Source organism: Centruroides vittatus, unplaced genomic scaffold (assembly GCF_030686945.1).
Source record: "Centruroides vittatus isolate TY-2023 unplaced genomic scaffold, ASM3068694v2 contig_223, whole genome shotgun sequence".
Taxonomy (NCBI): domain Eukaryota; kingdom Metazoa; phylum Arthropoda; class Arachnida; order Scorpiones; family Buthidae; genus Centruroides; species Centruroides vittatus.
Window position 1 is genome coordinate 425,912 of NW_027121388.1, and position 22,280 is coordinate 448,191.

Here is a 22,280-nt window from a genome sequence, read left to right on the forward strand (position 1 = left end):
TCATTACAAAAATATTTGAAAATAGGTCTAAAAAATTAAGGGTGCAGTGGGTCACGGGTTGGATATCCTTGGCTTATAAGCTCATGCCCAATTACCGGATACAAGACAAGTCATGGTAGAAAGATATATTTACATAAAACAATAAATATTCACCAGAAAAAATTAAATCATAATATTATACACGTCAATAGAATTGTTACATTCACAATAATAAAAACGAACTTAAATTAAATTAACAGATGTAAATGCGAATGTAAATGTAAATTACTATAATCACGTTTCGTTAATTGCTAAATTACTATTCCGATCATTAAACATTTCAGTAAAAATTAATAAATATTTTTTATATTACTAATATTGTTAATTAGATAATAATTAGATAAATGGAGTGAAAGTTCATAATGATACGTAATAATATTAGGCAAATCAGTTAAACATAATGCAAAATATACCTGTGCAAAAGTCAAGCTTTAATTTAGGTTTTTTGTTCATCGAATTTGATTGGATTTTAATCTTTTAAATAACCTACGATCATGGCAACTATCGAACAAATAGAAAATTTTAGATTTATTAGAGGTAACGTCGAAAATGTTTTGCATGTTTATTTTGATTTTAATTAATTTTAATATTAATTTATTATAGTTCTTCGGTGGTTACGAGTTACATTCATAGAGTATTGTGTACAGAGTACAATAGTGATTAGTTGATTTGTAAAATTCGTCCTTCAGCCCCTATTCTTTCAATTTCTCGCATGCTTAACGCTACAATGATTTTATGCCATTTACGAGAGTTTAATTTACCGTACATTTTATAACGTAAAATTGTTAAAGTGTTGTAATGCAGAAAACTCGCCTGTCAGTAGAAGAAAGTAAATGTTTGAGGATAAAAAATTATTACTTGGTGTTAAGTATTGTGAATCTTTGTGCGAAGTTTTTGCTTGTTTTAAGGGATTAACAAAAAATATTGAATTATGTTAAGAAGAATTAAAATATTTTGAGTAATTCAGTCGAGAGATTAGATTGCATTAATAGAACGAGGATACGTACAATTTGTCGTAACACAAGGGCAATCTGCCTAAGCGAATGGCTCTCGGCACGGCTTTTTATAGGAAACTGGCTACTGTTTAGGTATTGCACACGTGGCCAGCACGTTGAATAAATGCTAACTTGTGACAAAGTTGTTCGGTGATTTCTACCAGTCCATTTCATTTAGTTCCTTAGTGGTTCTATCCATTCAGTAGTGTTCTATGGTTTTATCCACTCGGCTCCTGGTTGGCATTCAAGTTTGCAACACAAAAAATATTGATATATTATCTTGCAATTATAAAATTTCAATTATTTTGAAAGGAATCGATTATTGTTTTAAAATCATTGAATGTGTCCATAAAATGGAAGATTATTTTATATTTTCGTATGATTTTATTCAAAATTTATTTGACTATAATATTAACAATTTTTATTTAGAAATATTATAATTAAAAGTTATATTTTGTAAATAATAATTGGTTTGTTATCAAGTTTCTTCCACGGCATTTGTTTTATAATAAAAGCATTCTTTGAAAGCCTGTAGCAAACTATCTGTTTTCAGTTTTATATGTAGATTAATGAAAGCTCTCTGAAAAGTGACTTATTGTAAAGAAACTAAAACTAATGAATGTATTGCAGGTAGAAATATCGTGTCCGTCTGTGTATGTGGCAAACGTCAAGCGTGGACAGACTACTACGGAGGTCCTGCCTGCAAAAATTGCATAGAGTTTTTTATAAACAGTATTAGGGAGAGGAAAGAATTTGCCTGTGATAAGACGAATGGTTTATGTAAAACAGACGTAGATCCAGATGGATTTGGATGTAAATATTGTCATTTAGAAATGTTGTATAAAATGGCTGAATTAAGACCTAAAATGTATGGAAGATACGAAAATCGATGGTACACGAAAGATATGATTCCTCATTTACGTAGAACAGAAGTAAACGATAATGATATTACGGTAAGTTGTGAAAATTAATTTGAAGACAATCTGTCTAAACTGGGAACTGCCGTTTGTTTACTTTAAGTGTTCCAGAATACAAACATTTGACAACTGCACTTTTCATTTTAGGCTGCTTGGCCTGGTCGGCTCGTCAAATGTTTTTATTCTGGAATACTAAAAGTAAACAAACGGCAGTTCCCAATTTAGACAGACCGTGTCTTCAAATTAATTTTCATTAAATTTGCATCCGACTAAATTCGACAATTACGGTAAGTTACTAACTGTTATAAAAAAAGTCTGTCGTGTACTGTGTTTTAAATATTCATAGTTAAGTATTAAAATAGAATCCTGATGTGGAAGCACTTCGATCCTATATGGAATCTTATTTTACGGGAAGAAGTTGGAATGCATCTTGGGATTTTTCATGATGTAATACCTCGACTTACGCGAACCCGGAGTTACGCGATTTTCAAATCTCGTCGATTCGTCTTTTATTTGAGCGCCACGCAACTCTTGATTGCGAAGCTGTGAAAACATGACAAAAGGCCTGATTTCAATTAAAAAGTGGTTACAAATTTTAGAAAATATAGATTTCAACGAAGAGCGCATTTCTTCTATCAAACGAGAAATAAAAAAATTATTAGCATGCTACGAGGAAATATTGAGGGAGAAAAAAGTCCTTTGAGCCATCAGACGAATTTGTTAGATTTTATGAAGCCTTTTATATCAAAATAACTTCGGTTAACGATTTTAATAATATAATATATTATACATATGTATTATCAAAGATTTATTAAACATTTTTTTCTAAATCATTGCTTTCTTTAGTCTCCGGCCCCAATTAAAAATAATTTGTATGCATTTATATGCGAAATTATACCTTGACTTATATTATACGCGAATTCGACTTACGTGGTAATCACTCGGTCCCACCTATCGCGTAAGTTCGGGGTATTACTGTTCTCTCTTCAACCAGGCTAGCAGTCTAAGAATATTAAAGATCCATAATTCCCCTTCTCCATATTTTATTCTGAGTTTTCTTCACATTTGTAACGCCTAAATAGCGGGTAGTTTCTCATAGAAATCTATCTTGAGAAACATCCTGTTCGTATTGGTTTGCTGTGTACAAATAAATCGAACCAAATCCAAGTTGTGCAATAACATTCAATAAAGAAATGGCGAAGTGCCTAGACGTGTAACGTGTGTTTTGTTCATGACCATATACATTGTATTTATTAATAAAATATTGCATTATAACCGAGGTTTAATTATTGAAATCTTCCATATAAAAAATTTTTTGCAGTTGAATGATATTAATTATGAAGTGCTCATAATGCTCGACTTCGCAACATATTATACAAGATGGATGCAGGGAATACAACAAACAGAAGAAATGCGGGTAAAATTCATTGTTATTCTGTTCTTTCTGAATATTCAGATTTATAATTATAAATGTTTTTATTTGCATTGGAAAGTTGATGTTCTTTAGAGCTACAAATATGGAAATATTTATTCAATCCTTACATTGTCATGACGTCTTGAAGAGTGATTATCGTTACATCGATCCCTATAAAATGAAAAGTTTACGCTTTCAAAATAGTCTAATTAAAAAGCTAGAAAAGACTCGTAGATTTTTAGAAGTTGTTGAAAATGACTACCCATCTCTGGAACGAATCGATAATTATGTTTTTATGGTATGTGTAATTTTCTATTTTAACATATTAATATTATAAAATGTATAAGAATTTTATTTTCATATAAGAATAATCTTTATTCGTTGAAAAATTTCATTATTTAATAATTATGTATTTTAGGGCATTCTTCCGTAAATGTACGTGTTTCCTCGTCATTTCTAAGACAACAAAAGTATACTTTTGATTTAAATATTCTAAAATAAATTTCATTAAGTTTAATGACTTTTGTATGTGAAATGTGACTTTTTAACTATATTTTGACATATGTATAATGTATTTGCTGATTTATAAGACTATGTATGTATGATTAATGCCGTTTTAAATAAATAGTATCAAAACTAATATCTGAGTTAAATCAATGAACACATCGCAAATTTAATCTGAATCATTAATTTCTAATCTACTAGAGATTTAATTTGTCTCTTTACATCCTTATGGCCATTAGTGTCTTTTTTCATCCACCACGGAAGTTCGGGCTGCTGTATGGTAAGGGTCGTTACTCGACATAACTGCGACAGAAAAAAATATATATATATATGCAAACATGAAGAATGTATAATAAATTTTTGATACTTAACTAAACCATTTTTATTATCATATATTTTTGTGCCCCAATAAAAATGTCGAATACACAGATATGTACGTGCTGTATTTGCATATCAACCTAACTCTATTCCCTATAGCGTGTGCGCGTTTGGTGCGAGCGAGATCCATAATTGTCCATGCGTAATTTCACAAATTAGGCGACCCTTTTGATTCAGGCAAAACCGGTAGTCAACGTTACTCCATTTCCTGTATATACACATGCAGGGCCGGATTATCGAATAGGCAAAGTAGGCAAATGTCTAGGGCCCGTAATTCGGAGGGGCCCGGCTTCATTAGCCATTGCCTAAAAAAAAGGTCAACAGCCATCCGTGCGTCAGAAGTAATCTCTCCCACGAGATCTCTCGCACCATCTAGAAATATTCCTAGGGCCGCCTCTCATAGTAATACTTATGTATGGTTATGATTCATTTTCTAAATTTAAACTTATACGTCGCGACATCGCATATTCGATGTAGCGTTCAAGTTGCTCGAGTGCGAAGTTATTACAATTCAATAGTGTTTTATAAAACAGTTAAAAAGGGTGACACTACGGTGTGACTTGGGGTGACACCACGATATCTGCACCGGGTGTCACCCATGCTAGCTACGCTAATGTCACATTATATAAGATTTGTTTAGAAGCAACTTATTTAAATAGGGCCCCAATTTAAATTTTGTCTAGGGCCCGCTAGGGGCTTAATCCGGCGCTGTACACATGAATTTCCCATTAACACTCACATATTATTTTTCACATATATAGATAACATTAATTAAAAAATTTATAAATAATTAATTAGAAAAAATGATGGAGAAGAAACCATACTAAGTAGGACTAAAAGATATTAAGTAAAGGTAAGTACAAGACAATTGTATTTTTCAATATATTTAAAATCAGTTGCATTTGTTTGTATACTTACTAAGTAAAAATTTTTAATCATTTGTGTGTATTGAAAAGTTATTTTATCTATTGATTTATCTGATGCCCTTTGGTTTGATACAAAAATTCCAGAAACAAAGAAATTTTTTTTTTTTTTTTTTTTGTGTTTTATGCAAAATAGAGCGTGTTTATTCGAGGCACCACGAACATTTATTTTTTCAGAAAATGATTTGAAATTACTCTATCATTTGGATTGATGCCAAGATTTGTAGTATCGATTCTTTCAATTCCTAATCCATACTTAACATCTTTACGCTTATCGTTGTAAGTTAAAGTGTGCAAGGCAAACAATGTTACCTGTATTTAAATGCTCATTATTATACAATGTATTCATTATTCTTGCTATACTTGTTATACCCTTTTTTCATTATTTTACATTGCTTCTTCTTGTGTTTGTTCTGTGAGGTGTTCGTTATCCAAACATGTGTTTGTTGTTTGAACATAAAAATCTTTTGCAAAAGTGTTTGGTTAATGAACAAATTGGATAACAATCACCCACTGTAATATATATATATAAAAAGTGGATTTATATATATATTGAAAGTGAATTTTACGCTGTTCTATCAACAAGAAAAAACAAGATGGTATGTTTCCAAGTCACAACTTTACAGTCTGAAATTTCTCTCTCCTCCCCTTTTTTCCTGTCCATAATGGGCCTCTTTTAATAGGCCCATTATGGGTTCGGCCAAGCTCACAATGGGGCGACCGGGTGGTGATGGACGGGGCTCGACATATCCGAACGGACCACCCCCCGAAAAATTCTTGGGGATTATTCGACCCGTTCGGATTCGATCCCGGGTCCCCCAGAGCGGTAGGCTGCCACCTTGACCGCTCGGCCATCCGGCGTTGTTATACCCTTTTTCGTTTTCATCATTGTACGATTGTAAAGTCTGCTATACCAGGCGACACAAGTAATTAAAATCTGTGATTAGATAACTGTTAACGTTATGTTTAATAATGATCAAAGCTACTTTTCTGATCTGTAACATTCAATTTGTTTAGCAGTAATCATCTTTATGTAAAACATAATGTTAAAAATTAAAACAAAAAGTTTAAATAACTATTACAAAGAACACGTTAAAACGGAAATTAGAAGTTTCTAATTCACATAAAATCGGAAATATAACACGCATTATGGTCAACTGTACTTTGTACACATAAATCGAAAAACTTCATTATTAATAGTCTATAAATATATTATATATATATAACTAATTTAATATTCTAAATATTATTTTTAAAATGAATTTATTATAGTTACCATCTATTAAGTTAAGGCTGATTATAACGTCTTTGGTTATGCACGCAATCTCCAGCAGATGGTGGTTAAAGTTTAATGCATTTTCTATGAAATTCCCGATTAATAGCGTTTCAAAATTACTTTTAATATATTATGTTATATTATATATTAGTCTTATACTACTATCCCTTTCTCCTGACTTATGCCCCGACTTGGCCCTTATGGATATAACACTGAAGTTTATAATGCTTAACTTTATTTGTTTCTTCTTCATAAACACTTCTGACTAACAAAAAGACAGTTCAAATATGACAGAATGACCATTTCTTATAGCTTGATTTTATTTATTTTGTGTAATTATCTCATAGCATTTGGAAAAACTTATGGAGGCAATTATTACAGTACAGTTACTCCTCACTTTACGACCTATCTGCTTAACGACTACTCGCACTTACAAACCAATCGACCTGCAATTCGGGGAATCCCCTTTCTCAGCTCGAGTGTCGGTCGGTGGCGTATGGTGACATGCGCACTAAGCATACTATAATAAACTAATAGCGTACTATAATAGTCCTTTTATAAATACATTTGAAGTATGTTGCATAATTTTTATAATTTTACAACAATCCTATATTCTCGGTGCAAGCTGCTCGCTTATCGACAAATTCGCTTAACGACGTAGTCGTCGGAACGGAACTCCGTCGTAAAGTGAGGAGTACCTGTACACATATATCCGTAATTATATATCACGGACTACATTTTAGATAACATATATTTTATGTGGATCTCTAAGCATTTCTGAGCTTATTAGGCTACATTGCTGCTTGGCTCGAACAGGTAACTTACCTGTCTGAAGTCTCTGCAAACAATGTGGTTAATCAGACCGCATTGGCCAGCCCCACTACATATTTAACATAAAATAATAGTATCCCAATTTTGGAAACAATTTTATATATTGGCCCAGGGAAACAATTAGTTTAACACGCTTTACAAGGCATACACTTGAAAAGGTTTTCTGTAAAGACCCCAATCGATAGCTCGGTAGAATTCGAGCGAGCAACCACAAAACTTTTCGTGGACAAAAATAGTATCGGGAATTATCCCTCACAACTAGTGGCCTATTGTGTGCCTATCCGAACTCACAATGACCTATTAAAAGAGGCCCCTTAGTAAACATAGAATAAAAAAGCCAAGAATAAAAACGAAAAAAAATTTAAGAAGCCTGTTGAAAGCGTTCATTTTCAGAAATAATAAATATTTCACTTTTAATACGTTTTTGTTAATATGTACATTTAATTACGTTTTTTCATTAATGGAATTTTACGCGTGATTTTCTCATTCGGTTTATTCAACTATAATTACATAATCGAATAAAATTAAATAAAACTTGCCTGTTTTCTGGTAATAATAATCATTTGTGATAAGTAGATATTTTTACTTTTATAATTTCACAAATTCTAATATTATAAAATTGAATAAATCAATTTAATGAAGATTCAGAAGTCATAATATGTTGGCATTTTATTCAAATAATTACATTTTAACTTAACAATACGTTATAAATACAATTTACGTTCATTTACAATTAAACGAACTATCAGTAACCGACTGATTAAAATCACTAAACACTGGTCGTGAGGTTCGAGGCCTCACAAACTGGCAGACCAAGTGAAGTTTCCATGGTTCTTTCACCAGCCTTAGAACTTAATAAGACCAAGTTCTCTATAAAGTGCTTCCGGAAGGCACTCCTGCTTGATAGATTCCCGAAGTGTTGCCGCATTTTTCTCAATTAATAATACAATATAAAATTAAGACATTTAAAAATTCGGAATTTCAAAATTTTCTGTTTTTTATATTCATCACTTACGTATTACAGATTCTTCGTAAAACTCTTCAGCACCTCTTCCTTAAAGATGCATTTCTAATATTTAACAAACTGGAAAATACTGAATATAACGTTTGCATCATCTGAAAATTGTCAATATAAATTTCAACAACATTTACGTATTTTATTTTAAACATGTAAATGAGTAAATATACAAACTTTAAGTGGGAAATTTTTCTTGGCATAGAAATAATCCCCAAAAGAAATTCTAAGTGGAATTTTCCCGAATCTTTTCATGAAATTTAAAATCTGTAACATAAACATATCAATTACAAAATGAAATACTGTAAAAATACATAAAATATACTTGCAAATAACTTTTCTTCTAAAGATAATTGGCCATTTGCAAATATTCGTATTTCTTGAAATAAATTTTGCATCTGGAAAGCAGAAGAAAATTATAATACAGCTATTAATGTAGTTATATGTAATTAACCAGAAATATTATATTCAGGCAATGTTTCAAGAAAAAAAATTTATTACACGTATAATATAAAATAACAGTAGATATTCGTTAATCCAAAACAAATTTGTATCAGATATTTTTGTACTTTTCAAAAATTTCGTAGGTTACAGATATTTTGAAAGTTAAAGATATCGTGTATTTACTATGTATGGTGCTATATTTCAGACATTGATTAAATATGAGCACGACGCCCTTAATCATTGTTATAATGTATTCAGATTTTTTTCGTTTATAACACTTTCCGTTCTCTGGGCACTAAGAAAGACTTTTTTTATGTGAATTATGAATTCGATAAGGTACATAATAAAAACCGCTGGGTGTTCAGAAACACGTCCGACGTATCCGGGATACACCATCCGATTTCTGGAGTTGTTCGCTCAGGTTTTAACCGTGCAATTTCAGAGCTTCGCATTATCTTTATGGGAGACCAACAACCTTATTAGTGCGAATTTCCAAATATATTTTGTGGGCGTGCCCATCTTACGATGGTCTTAAGAAAAGTCCATCTTAGCATCGACAAAACAGAAAGAGTCAGTGTAAGAAAACACAGCTTAATTAATTGCCACGGCCATTTGACTCAAGCCATTCAGAATTACAGATTAACAAACATTTGCTACAATTAAATTGTGAAAAAATAAATAAATTTACCACAGAAGTGACTGAAGAAAGTCCGACGCTAAAAAGTATACAACCAACAGAGTAACTTATCATAATTACGAAAATTATTGCTTTTAATTTCAAGTCATAATCTTCAAAAATAAATATATAATAAACCAGACACGTTTCTATTATCAGAGTATTATATAATAACATAAGTGGCAAACTATTTGCATTAAGTTTCTCAATGACTGACCAAACTTCTGAATGTCGAAGCACCAAGTTTCTTAATTCAGTGTTCAAACTCGAATGATTTCTTTTCATAAAGTACATATCAATCAAAATCTCTGTGAACGAACTGTGAAGCATAAGAATTAGATATATGAATAACAATAGAAAATGAAATACGCTTCCTACGAAAACAATACTCCAAAGGTTCATTTCTACCGAACAAAATAATATTTCTTAACGACGATAATTTTCTATTATCAAAGCCGGTATGACAAATACGATTACTACCGTCTCCAGTACACTGATAATAAATACCATGGAAAATATAATAACACGCCACCATAACTGAATATTAATTCTTATCTTCTCTTGTAAAATATTGTCAATTCTTACATTCAAATGGGATTGATTTTCTTACTTTTTACAAATGTAAACAAGTATGATATAGTAAAAGAACCAACAACGAATGCTATTTTCACAAATATGTTATCGTTAGCTACAACCATTAATATGGCGTAACAAGGCATACGCTGCTTCAATGAAGGAATCGTCACGAAAATGCTGATTAATAAGTGAAACCAAAGCAAAATTTCAATAAATCTTTGATTAAAATGTTTCAAAATGCCATAAACACAATGCACACGATAACGATTACAGGGAGTGAAATATTCCCAACCAAATAATAAACTGGCTGAAAAATATGGTTGCAGGAAGCATTTCAAACAAAATTCTCTTTCGTGTTTCTGGTCCATTGTCAAAGATTTTTAATGAAAATTTTCGACGGCAGTTTCGTCGAAGTAGCTGAACGAGGATACGACACCACACTTGCTAGGTTACCATGGTAATAATACAAAACGAGCTTTGATCGAAATCCATTAACGAACCATTAATTGTATGGTATCAGGAATGGTTAATGATACGCCATAAAATTATTCTCATAGCACGTGCAGAGTATTAATGCTCTTATCCTCTAAGTCAGGGCTTCTTAAACTTTTTTATATAGCGACCCCCTTCAAGCTTAGGAAATTTTAAACGACCCCCTCCTCCATATAATGAAATATATATTAACCGTAGATGTAGATGTAATATCGCACTATTTTACAATGTAAATAAAATAAGGATTAAAGAATACGTACCCATTCATTTCACATATATATAATTGGAAACGTTGACGGGATATCGGTCGTAATAAAACACAATAAATAGAATGACATAAAACTATATATATATTTATTCAATAGAAAAAATAAACTTTTGTAACAATTTTTTTAATAAAAACATATTATTAACATCAAACAATATTAATGTGACGGATGTGATTGTTTATTTTTACACAAATAATTAAATCTAGGCTCAATTTGAGTTAGTGCAGATCGTAATAAATTTTCAACGTTTATTAAAGTTGAACGGTATTTTGATTTTATGTAAGTTAATGTGGAAAAGGCTGATTCACATAAATATGTTGTACAAAATGGCAGTAATTTGTTCATTGCCATTTCCGATAGTAGGGGATATTCTGATTTGATTTCTATCCAAAATTCATGCACAGGCACTTGAGAAAATCTGAGTCGCAAGGTAGTATCACTTGTTAATTCGGCAAATTCTTCTTGTGCTTTTAAGTTTAAAAAATTAATTTCTTCCATTTCAATTGAAAATGGATTGCAAATCCATTGTTGTGTATCGATATCATTGGGAAAATACCTATGCATGTAAACTTCCATATCCTTCAAATGATTAACTATAATTTTTGTTATAGGAGTATCTTTTTTTGAAATATTGTTACTAATTATATACTCGTCAGTAAATGGAAACATTTCGAGCGATCCACTTTCCACTCTGTTCTTCCATATAAGAATTTTTTTAACAAAGGCCTCAAGTTTATTTTTTAACATAAACATATTAACGCAGACTCCCTGCATTGATAAATTCATATCATTGATTTTATCAAAAATATCTGCCAAATAGCATAGCTTGAGAAGCCATAAATTATCGTGAAAATAATCGGCCAAATTAGAATTTTGCTCTGTTAGAAATATAAGAACTTCATCTTTTAAAGTTAATAATCGTTTCAAACTTCGACCTCTTGATAGCCACCTAACTTCAGCATGTAGCAATAAACTTGTATAATCCGAATCCATATCAATGCACAAATTTTTAAACAATCGACTATTAAGTGCTCGACTTTTAATAAAGTTAATGATTTTGACTGCATCAAAAAACACAGTGTTTAATTCTGGTGCAATTTTTTTTAACAACAAGTGCCTCTCGGTGAATCATACAATGTGTAAATGTAATATGATCATTTCCAGCTTTAACAAATGCTGTAAAACCAAGATCTTGTCCGGTCATTGCTGCAGCACCGTCCGTGCACACACCAACACAATTTTTCCAATTTAATCCTTCTTTTTCAAAAAACTCATTTACTTTTTTATATATATCTTTTCCACGAGTATGACCTTCCAGAGGACGACAAAACAGTATATCTTCATGAATGCTTCCCTCATAAATATATCTTACAAAAAGTAACAACTGTGCCATATTTGAAATGTCTGTCGACTCGTCCAGTTGTATTGCAAACTTTGAGCTGTCTTTAAGCCTCATAAGAAGCTGTTGAAATTGATCATTGCTAATGTCTGAAATTCTTTTGGACACAGTGTCATTTGATAATGGAATTTTACTAATTTCAGCAGCATACTGTTTTCCATGAACAATTTCAGACATTCTTATAGCTGCAGGTAGTAAAAGTTGCTCTCCAATAGTAAAAGGCTTTTTCGTTTTTGCTATCAAATACGAAACTTCATACGATGCCAATAGATATTTATCATTCAAAGTAACATAATTCTCCAAAGTGTTCTTTTCTTTATTTGATGTTTGCAAAAGACGCTCAAAATATTCTATTGGCTTTTTTGATAACGTTGCATGTTTAGTATTCAAATGTCGTTGCAGTTTTGACGGTTTCATGCTTTCTGCAGCCAAAACTTCTTTGCAAATTAAGCACACTGGTTGTTCTTCATTGTTGTGAGAAGAGCATGTGAAGCCATACTGCAAATATGATTCGTCATATTTTCTTTTTTTTGTTTTGCTAGAAGTCGGATTTGAAGCACTGCAACTTGGTTGTGACGGCGTGGCAGACTTATTAGTTGGAATTTTAATTAGCCATTTATCCATGATGGTTAAATAATAATAAATAATTAAACAAAATGTAGTTGAACTTTAACGTAATAATTAAAAACACCAACTGAAAATTACACAGTAAATACACACATGTCACTACGAAGACAAAGCTGAGTCCAAACTGAAGTACAGTACAAACAGAAAAATAACTACACTCGAATCTTTACCAGTGCAATGACAACAAATTACGATCAGATCAACCCCGACGCATGGCGTGTTCAAAGTGTGCAGCGCACAAAGGCACCGTATCACAAAGACGCCGAAAAAGAAGCTTTCATTTAATTTTTTTTATTATTCTTTTATAAAAATAATATGCCGATTCGCCTAGCATAGCTTGATTATGCTTCCGTATTGTATGTGTAAGCTGTAAGGCGACGCGGCGTCTGGGTACTCATAATCACTAAGTTATCTTGCAAACACTGACGCCGGCGGCCAGACATCAATGTCGAACGTTCAGTTGAAAATCGAGGAGCGCGTTGTATTTATTATTTTAAATGCTACTTCCATATTTTCATTTATAGGCCCTACATAACAGTTTTGCATTGCCACTTTTTTCAAAAAATAGTTATAATAAAACTACAATAGTATTTTGTATGATTTTTATTTGTATTTATATTTGTACGTAGTGTGTATACTAATTTTAAAATTTTATTTATAATGATTGAAAAGTATCAGATCTTTGCGACCCCCTTTCAGTAGTCTCGCGACCCCCCTGGGGGTCGCGACCCACAGTTTAAGAAGCCCTGCTCTAAGTGCTGCGTAAGAGATTACATTATTGGAAATTAATAAGTTTATAAAATTCCATACTAAAAAGAAGTACATTAGAACATAGAAAAGATGTTTTAAAACGTGATTTAATAATTGAAACGAAAGATAATAGACCAGGCATGGGCAAATGCGGCTTCGAGAGCTGCATGCGGCCTTTTTTGAGCTACGTGCGGCTCTTGCTGAAAGTGTTAATTTCTGTTTTTTATTAATATTTTCACAATTTTATTTTTTTTAATTTTGTGAAAACATGTTCATTAAAAAATTTCAATATTTGTTTTATTTTATATTTATATTATACAAGTATTTTGCTATTGTTGTTGTTTGAGTATTAAATTATATAAGTGGATGATCGGTTAATGAACACTTTCACAAAAGATTTTTAGGTTCGGACAATGAACACCTCACAGTTCAATCTTGTAATAAAATCGCGCGCCTTACCATACTATCCACCACGACAGTACAGAACTGCGGCTCCCATGCATTTTGCAAAACCTACATTGCGGCTCCCAATAGACTCTTGCTTGCCCACCCCTGTAATAGACTGTTACCAGTTTGTTTTTATTGCATTATTTTAATAATTTTTGATTTCACTACGGTAATTATTTCTTTTTATTTTTGAAACATTCGAGGAAATATTTTAATGCTACTGTACCTTGCAAATTTAATAAATCTAAAATATGTTAGATACACACGTATCCTTCTGTATAAAGAATGGTAAAACTAAAAATATTGATTTCCAATAATGTGAACAGTAATGAGGTAAGTGGAAAATAAGACAATCGATTACATTTATGAATACTTCTTATATAGTACGACAATAATTTTATGGAGTTCCATTAAGTATTTTGTGATTGCATACCTTTATATTACTTTAATGTTACTATATTTAACCGGAAATAGGATGTTAAGGAAAGTTATCGAAGAAATTAATTACACTGATAAAATCAGAGTAGAATTTCGTTAAACCGGTACCAATCGATACACAGTGGTGCCGGACATTTGTGTACATTTAGGAAACTTAATAAGTTTTACATGCGATCTAAACGTTAAATGACTGCTGTACATGTAGACGTACTCATCCCACGATGGGCTTAGAAAAAGGCCATGTGAGTCAATAGAACAGAAGGCGTTTTAAAAGACATGTTTTAACAGTCTCGACCATTCACAATGAAAATTACGGGTGCCGTATTAACGAACTTCTACTGTAATTAGAGAACTGTAATGGAAAAAACATTAATTTACCAGAAATAATCGAAAAAAGAATGGAACTAAAAGGTACACAACCAAAAGAGTAACCTACCATAATTACGTAAATTATTCCTTTTAATTACAAATTATAATGTTAATCTTACAGAGCAAATTCTCAGTATATTAAGTATATACACACGGATGTATCTGTGTATTTAGAATATTTAGAAAATACGTTTATAAAGTTACAGGTTAGGATATAAAAATATTTTATTTAATACTTTCAGTTTCAATACACTTTCTCCAACAGTTTCTCCCATTCAGGAAGCATTTAGGTAAATCAGTATTTTTGAGAGATCGCAACATTTTCTGCCATTTTTCTTGTATGTGTTTTATTCATCCAAAGATTTTCCTACTGTTTCACACCGAAAAAACACCACCACCCCACCACACACAACACACACAGATCAGGAGCTATATCCAAGGTATGCGATGATTGCGAATGAATAACAATCCTATCTTTTTACCATATAAGTAAATATTTTAATGGCTGTATAAGTAAAATTTACTTAAGAATTAACTTGGTAGCTGTATAATTTGTGTGTTTTATTTACTAATTTGTATTGCTGTTCTTAGAAATCCTGAATCGAATCCGAGAAGTAAAAAAGTTCAGAAAAATTTCTTAATGGTGGTCTGTATCGGATACGTTGAGTTCCGTTTGTTATAAATTATAACAACATATCGTTCAAAAATTTATATTTTGGCACATTTAAATAATTAATTATAGTGTTTTAATCGCTTATTCAGTAAAACATTGCTCGAGTTAATTATGAGTTAATATTTCGTTGTTAATTATGTGAATATAAATTTAAAATATGAATAGTTGTATGAAGAAAATTACTTGAGTCTTAGAGCCTTTTGAAAAGCAATGATCGACATAACTAGATTTTAAATCTCTGAAACCAGAGACAAATAACGATGGCATTTCTGGTTTGCTGGAGTGCGATGTTACAGGTGTATTAATTGGTAAAATGTAAATTACGTGTCATAGATGAAACTCTTACTCTAATTGGCTATATTTGATATTTTTCGATGCTTATTCCTTTAGTGCAGTGGTTCTTAGCCAGTGTTACGCAAACCTATCTCGAGTGTTCCACGAAAGAAAATATTTTAAAGTTTTTATTCAAATCTATTACCATTGCAATATTCGTAGATAACTCCACGTTTGTATTTTATTCAATATATTAAAGTTTATTAGTTTATTGTTTCCTGAGAATAGCTTATTCATTTTTGAATGTATGGATTTTAATTCTCCCAAATATAAATGTAAAATAACTAACTTATTAAAAATAAGTTCTATAAATTTACGAGTAAAAATGCAATAGACAATAATAAAATGTGTAATATTTATTGCTTTATGTAAATTAGTAACGCCCGATTTCCCTTCTAACTTGTTATTTGTTCTTTCATTATATAAACTTTTTGGCCTGAAATTTGAAAATTTAAAACATGTAAATTCCTTCTGCCGTATTCTGTTTGCCTGTCCGTCAGTCTGTAAACCTTTAATATCGAGAACGAAGTTATATACATGAATGACGAGAACATATACGGAAACTGTAGTGTCAGAAGACCTGGAAATATACGAACTTCCGATTCAAACCGGAAGTCGGGTGAATTCAATTCAAATAATTTCCCGAAAAAGGAGTTAGATAGATGACCGTCAAGACTCTGTTGTTAAAGGAAACGTGTGCTGTACAGGGACAAGACACCACAGTACTAATTTGAGATGGAGAGCATATATCTTAAATTCAATAAATTAAAAATATGATTAAAATTGCAGCCCGCATTGTGACATCGTTACAATAAGTAATTGCTCGTTACTTTTCATTCATCGTAATGCCTGATATAAATGATTCGATGATAATTTAAATGAACGAAAGTCTTGCTAGTAGGACCCACGGCCTGGTAGCGGTAATACAGTAAATCTCTGTTCATTTCTGATAAACTGTAAGGTTAAACATACGCTTTATTAACATAAAGTGCACTGAACGTGTAAATTGTGCTTTCTCGTCCTCCAGGTAAATCAATAGATTCATAAAATTCAATTAATAGCTAAAATTTACAAATCAGATATTTCTGAAAAGAAAATGATGGGTGCATTCTGGTCACGAAGCCATAAATGCAAAAATCTTTGCTCATAACTACACAATCAACGTGCACTGCTACAGAAACCAAATGTATGATTGACACAATGTTGATTGTGTCAATGGTACTTCCATGGACAGGTCCCGACGGAAAAACCTATCCATGCAAGCCGCCATGTATAATTTACCTGAAATAAAACAGGTACGAACTGATGAAGTCGCCAATCAGCAAAGTGGAAAACGGTGACGTAAATTCTTTAAGCAAATGTTCCAGTAAAAAGTTTGCTTAGTGCAGTTTACGTGCTGCTAGCGAACCGGAAAAACCATCTAATAAATGGAGAGTTAATTGTCATAAAATACAAATGAATAAAAACAAATCAAAACATTCTTTTACTTTTAGTTGTTAAATTGATTAATTATTTGATAAAAATTACATTTATTCTGACCTTCGTTAGGTAAAATTATTTAAATGTCCTTGATGTTATCATATATCAATGCCATATGTTTATTATAATTACATAGAAAGTCTTGTTTCGAAAATACCTGCTGAATATTAAATAATTTTGAAACAAATTCTTATAAAGTGAAAAAAGTGTAAATTCACAGTTTACTGCGTTAGGTAACTTACTAAGATTGAACTATACATCTTTTCTTTTATTATTAATTTTAATAAAAAACGTTTTTTTGTGTTTAATTTCAAATAATATAATGTATTGTATGTAATAAACTATAATTCAAAAATTTTTTGTGATTCGGGGTCTTTTTTACGATTAGGAAAAGGTGGGACGAAATGAAAAAGAAGATGGCACGTGCTATATGTGTTCCAATGTACGAGCGCCCGTACTTGAAACCAATCTGATATTAACAGATTTTAAAAAAGCATTTAATTTTTTTATGGGGAAGACACGATAATGTATCATAATCGTTTTCCAAACACATGATACATTCCACTCAAAACCTGAACCAGCAAAGAACAAAAATACTTAACAAAGAACGGTGCGCCTTTCTCACAGATTGTAAGAAAGCAAGGCGTGAGGCAGAGATGCAGTTTCAAGCTGTCTTAATAAGTCTAAAAGAAAGGCCGTGTTAATGGTAATACGGCGAAGCATCAAAACTAAAAAACATTTAGACTCAACATCGAAACAAAGTATACATCTAGCAATACAAGTAAATAACAAGATATATATAAATAAAATACGTTTGTGAGATCAAATTGTTTTACAAGAAGGTAAGGATGAATGCAAAACACTATTTTTAAAAGGACGAAAAATACAGTCCTAATGTGTTTCATGCAGTACCGATTTTTAGGAAGTGATGAACAACATTAAGCAGAAGTTGCTCCAATTACAATAACAGCAGTGTATTAGTTATTAAATGTGGAATTAATTGGCAAAGATATCATGACTGTTTAAAACTTGTCACCTTTTTAGAAAATAAATTTATCAAAAGTACCACTATAACGGTGGACGACGCGTCAGTTCACGTCCAATATTCTGTAATTCTAAGCTTTATTACCGATACAATTTCAATTGTACATGTTTTATTACTTCATTATCCAAAAGTTATTTTTATAGAAAATAGAAATACCAGCATTTTCGAGTAAACAGTATATAAAACTTTATTACGATATTCGTTAATACACTGAAATAATGAATACATTTATAATTCACAAAAGTTCACATAAAAATGTGTTACAATTATTATAAGTATTTTAAAAAATTTGTAATTCTGTTTATTATCTAATTTAAGCAAATTGCGTGAGAAATTTTCTATTTATTCTCAACAAGCTTCTGGAAAAAGTTCTCGACATTATTCAGGAAGTGAACAACACATAAGATACGATTTTAAACAATACAAAAACAAATGTTATCAAACCCATCAAATTAAACCCACTTTAAATGCATGAATGAAAATAATACAGTTAAAGAAACAAAAAACATTCCTGCGAAAACAAAAAAAAAAGACCACCAACAACGAAATGAATAGACTCTGCTATTCGTGGAGTACAGACTCTGGTTAAATTTGCTATACTCAAAGAAACAGATTGCAGGAATTCTATGAAGAACTGATTGACAGAGAAGATTTCTTAAAACGAGACCTATACAGCATTGATACTAACGATACTATATTTGCATCTTCATGTTTTTAATTCGTTATAAAACACAATTGTTTATATTTAAACCTGTTTCTTATTTAAAATTTAATAGTAAATTATACAATTAGATCGCTTATTTATTTAAAATGGATAAAAAGTTACTATATTTATAAAAATTTTTAAAGATTACAATGTTGAATATAGTCGAGAGTTCAAATACTCAATCGACACCGAAGCCGAGACAATGAATTACCACTGGAAACAGTTAACCCATAAAAAAGACGTTCATTTTACCTTTTCCTTATCCATATCAAAAATACATAGTTTATGTTTTTATGTTAGATATTTGGATGATATACTATTAATATTCGATAAGAGCTGAGAAAATAGAAAATTACGCTAATATAATAAACAAAAACTTACAATTTACGTATCAAGGAGAAGACAATAATAAAATGAATTTCTTAAATTTCGCAATTAAAAGAAATAAATAAATGCTCCAATTTCTTAAGTAAAAAAAAGTGGAATGTCTAATTACAAATCTTAATGCCCTTTTAGATATTAAAAGGAACATCTTTATTATAAAATTAAAGGAAAATTTAACGAAAATAACACGCACAGAAGATGTAAATAGAGAAGAAAAACAACTACAGTAGACTTTGAAACTCGTGGACAATGTTCCTCACACATGTGCAGAAGTGAGATAGTTCCAGCATGATGATGTGTCGCTACATTTCAGAATTATTGTGTGGGAACACCCGAAATATATCTTAAGGGACTGGCCGACAAGAAGACGAAAGCCTATTGTATTTAAAAAGTACATGTTAAATTAAAGTGACCGGACGTCCGGATTGTGCGGGACTGTCCCGGATTTGAGTTGTTTGTCCTGCATTGAACACCATGCCGGAAAGTGTCCCGCATTTGGTCATATAACATTTTCAACATGTTTTGGAAGTTGTCAAGAGCACAAAGTTGTCGTTTTCTTTCAGTAGCCCGGAACACCCCCTAGTAAGCGTTCTAGCCGCAACGGTGTCGTTCCGTGGTATAAATAATAAATTCATATCAATAATTCAATAATAAATTCCTATCGCAATAGTAATATACTGAATTTATTATTAATTTAAATAATATCTAGGGGCAGCTCTAGTGGCCGTTCTATGCATACCACGACGGATATACAAACAGCGCCATCAAGTTGTGCAGAAAAAAACAATTTTTTTTTCTATAAAGAGTTATTTTTAAGTTTATTTATGCATTTATGTATTTATATATTTTTTAAACGAAATTACTTATTAATGAATTAGTTTTTATTATTATGTATATGTATGTTGGAGGTCCACCCTATTTTTAGCTCTGACGTCACAGAAGTGTCCTGCATTTCAACCTAACATAACTGGCCACTTTATGTTAAATGGATGAAGCGGTATGAAATTTTCATAAGTAACAGATATTACGTACATAATATAAAAAAAAATAAATGGTACGTTTTTTTCCTTATATAAATAGTTTTTATCAAAAATATAAAAGTAAATTTCAGATCTTTCTACACTTATCATTGCATTTCAAAAGAAAAGTGCTACATTGACGAAACAAAGCGGAAATTGGAAAAAACGAAAAGAACACGAATCGGCAATGTGATTAAAGTAGAAAGAATTTCCTTGGTTCGAACACCGTAATCAATATGATTGTAAAATTAAAAAGTAAAATAAACATCTTACTTTATGAATTAACTGTTTCAAGTCGTAATTTCTTACTTCAGAACATTCGAGTGATTTTGTTCGGGATTACTGTATATTTTATATTTTGATTTTTTTAACTTTTTAGAAATATAACAAAATTTTATTCATTTTATTCTTTCTTATCGTGGCATGTTGAAATGTACGAAAAATAAAAAAACCGAACAAATATGATTGCATAACTGATATAAAGGAATAAATATGACATTATCTCATTAGGAATGTCACAATCATTTTGAAACTTAGCACAAAGATTCAAAATTATGCCAAATATCATTTGAAATATATGCAAAGATGTAATGGTCATTGCTACAGTCCGAGGAATTTTTACACCTAATGTCGATATCGTATAATATGTATACATTAAAGAATGTACAATAACATTCATTGCGATAAACCAATGATAAAGACCTACGAGGTGATTCACACCATACCAGGTAAAGATCAATGTAATGCCGTGATGATACCAATGTAGAAATAATAAATTTTTCTTTCTCAAAACAATGAAGATCGTATCACCTAACTCTACTACTTTTGAACATATAAAAAGCCACATCCAGAAGACAGTCTGCTGGGCTTCATCTAAAATTGGTTCTATAAAACAAACAGAATAATTGAAACCTAACCGATATACGATTTCAACGAGAACAGGTAACATTCTTACACTCGCAGCGATACTAAACAATGCCATAATCAAATTCCAGACGAAGAGCGGCTTCTTCAGATCCAGGGCCTTGCGATTCTCCATAAACTTCCTGATGCTGAATACCAGGAACAGATACATCAAAGTGTAATAAAAAGAATGATGCCAGTTGCGTTGTAACCATGCCATTCGAATTTCTCTATTGACGAGTGTTTCAAATCTGAATGGTTCGTTCTTAGTGATATTTAAATTGCGATGAAAATCAGCCATAATTTTAACCTGAAATTAATCAAATAGAAGATATTCGTTATTATAACAGTCAGTTACATTACTAAATGCAATTTATCTACTGAAATGTTTATTACACAGATAATATGTAGAATTAAAACTTAATGGAATCGAAATATGATGTCCAATTAAATAATTAAAGTAACATATATAAAACTTTCGTAATGCATGTGAAGTAATTTAATTATTAGTAAATACGAGCAATTATTTATTGTAACATCGTCACAATACAAGGCTGCAATTTTTAATCATATTTTTTAATTTATTGAATTTAAAATATATTCTCTCCACCTCAAATTAGTAGTGTGTTGCCTCTGTACACCGTATTTTTCCTGTGACAATACAGTCGAGCGGTCATCTAACACCTTCTGGAAAAAACTTATTTAAATTGAATTTACGTGACTTGCAGTTCGCATCAGAAGTTCGAATGTAGGTAATCGAGGTCTCCTAAACCTGTGGTTTCCACACCTCGTCTGGTCATTCACGTAACTCCATTTTCGAAATTAAGGAAAGACAGCAAACGCACGACATGCGAATTTATAAATCTATAATTTTTTCAAACCACAACTCAATATAATTTACGCTTAAAACCAATAATTAATATTAAAGTTGACTGTAACAATGTTTAATAACATACACG

At 31.2% G+C, this 22,280-nt stretch overlaps 4 protein-coding genes across 4 annotated transcripts; 1 reads left to right on the forward strand and 3 right to left on the reverse strand.

The window, feature by feature from the left end:
* Window positions 1-445: 445 nt before the first annotated feature.
* LOC136970968 (uncharacterized) lies at window positions 446-3,798 on the forward strand. Its single transcript, XM_067265452.1, has 5 exons — window positions 446-576; window positions 1,665-1,987; window positions 3,273-3,368; window positions 3,445-3,663; window positions 3,784-3,798. The coding sequence occupies exons 1-5, from the start codon at window positions 534-536 to the stop codon at window positions 3,796-3,798; spliced, it is 696 nt and encodes a 231-aa protein (XP_067121553.1). The 5' UTR covers window positions 446-533.
* Window positions 3,799-10,905: 7,107 nt separating this feature from the next.
* On the reverse strand, window positions 10,906-11,742 carry LOC136970969 (zinc finger BED domain-containing protein 5-like). Its single transcript, XM_067265454.1, has one exon. It carries the CDS (start codon window positions 11,740-11,742, stop codon window positions 10,906-10,908), a length of 837 nt encoding a protein of 278 aa, XP_067121555.1.
* Window positions 11,743-11,815: 73 nt separating this feature from the next.
* Window positions 11,816-12,772, reverse strand: LOC136970970 (zinc finger BED domain-containing protein 5-like). Its single transcript, XM_067265455.1, has one exon. The coding sequence runs from the start codon at window positions 12,770-12,772 to the stop codon at window positions 11,816-11,818; it is 957 nt and encodes a 318-aa protein (XP_067121556.1).
* Window positions 12,773-20,821: 8,049 nt separating this feature from the next.
* On the reverse strand, window positions 20,822-21,457 carry LOC136970971 (very long chain fatty acid elongase 6-like). The gene has a single exon (XM_067265456.1). It carries the CDS (start codon window positions 21,455-21,457, stop codon window positions 20,822-20,824), a length of 636 nt encoding a protein of 211 aa, XP_067121557.1.
* Between the last annotated feature and the right edge of the window lie 823 nt (window positions 21,458-22,280).

Excerpts from the sequence above, each read along its gene's own strand:
- LOC136970968 (XM_067265452.1), top strand. The coding sequence starts at position 534 with ATGGCAACTATCGAACAAATAGAAAATTTTAGATTTATTAGAG. Across the intron at positions 1,988-3,272 it reads TAAACGATAATGATATTACG|TTGAATGATATTAATTATGA; the intron begins GTAAGTTGTGAA and ends AATTTTTTGCAG. Across the intron at positions 3,369-3,444 it reads AACAAACAGAAGAAATGCGG|TTGATGTTCTTTAGAGCTAC; the intron begins GTAAAATTCATT and ends TGCATTGGAAAG.
- LOC136970969 (XM_067265454.1), bottom strand. The coding sequence starts at position 11,742 with ATGGATTCGGATTATACAAGTTTATTGCTACATGCTGAAGTTAGGTGG.
- LOC136970970 (XM_067265455.1), bottom strand. The coding sequence starts at position 12,772 with ATGGATAAATGGCTAATTAAAATTCCAACTAATAAGTCTGCCACGCCG.
- LOC136970971 (XM_067265456.1), bottom strand. The coding sequence starts at position 21,457 with ATGGAGAATCGCAAGGCCCTGGATCTGAAGAAGCCGCTCTTCGTCTGG.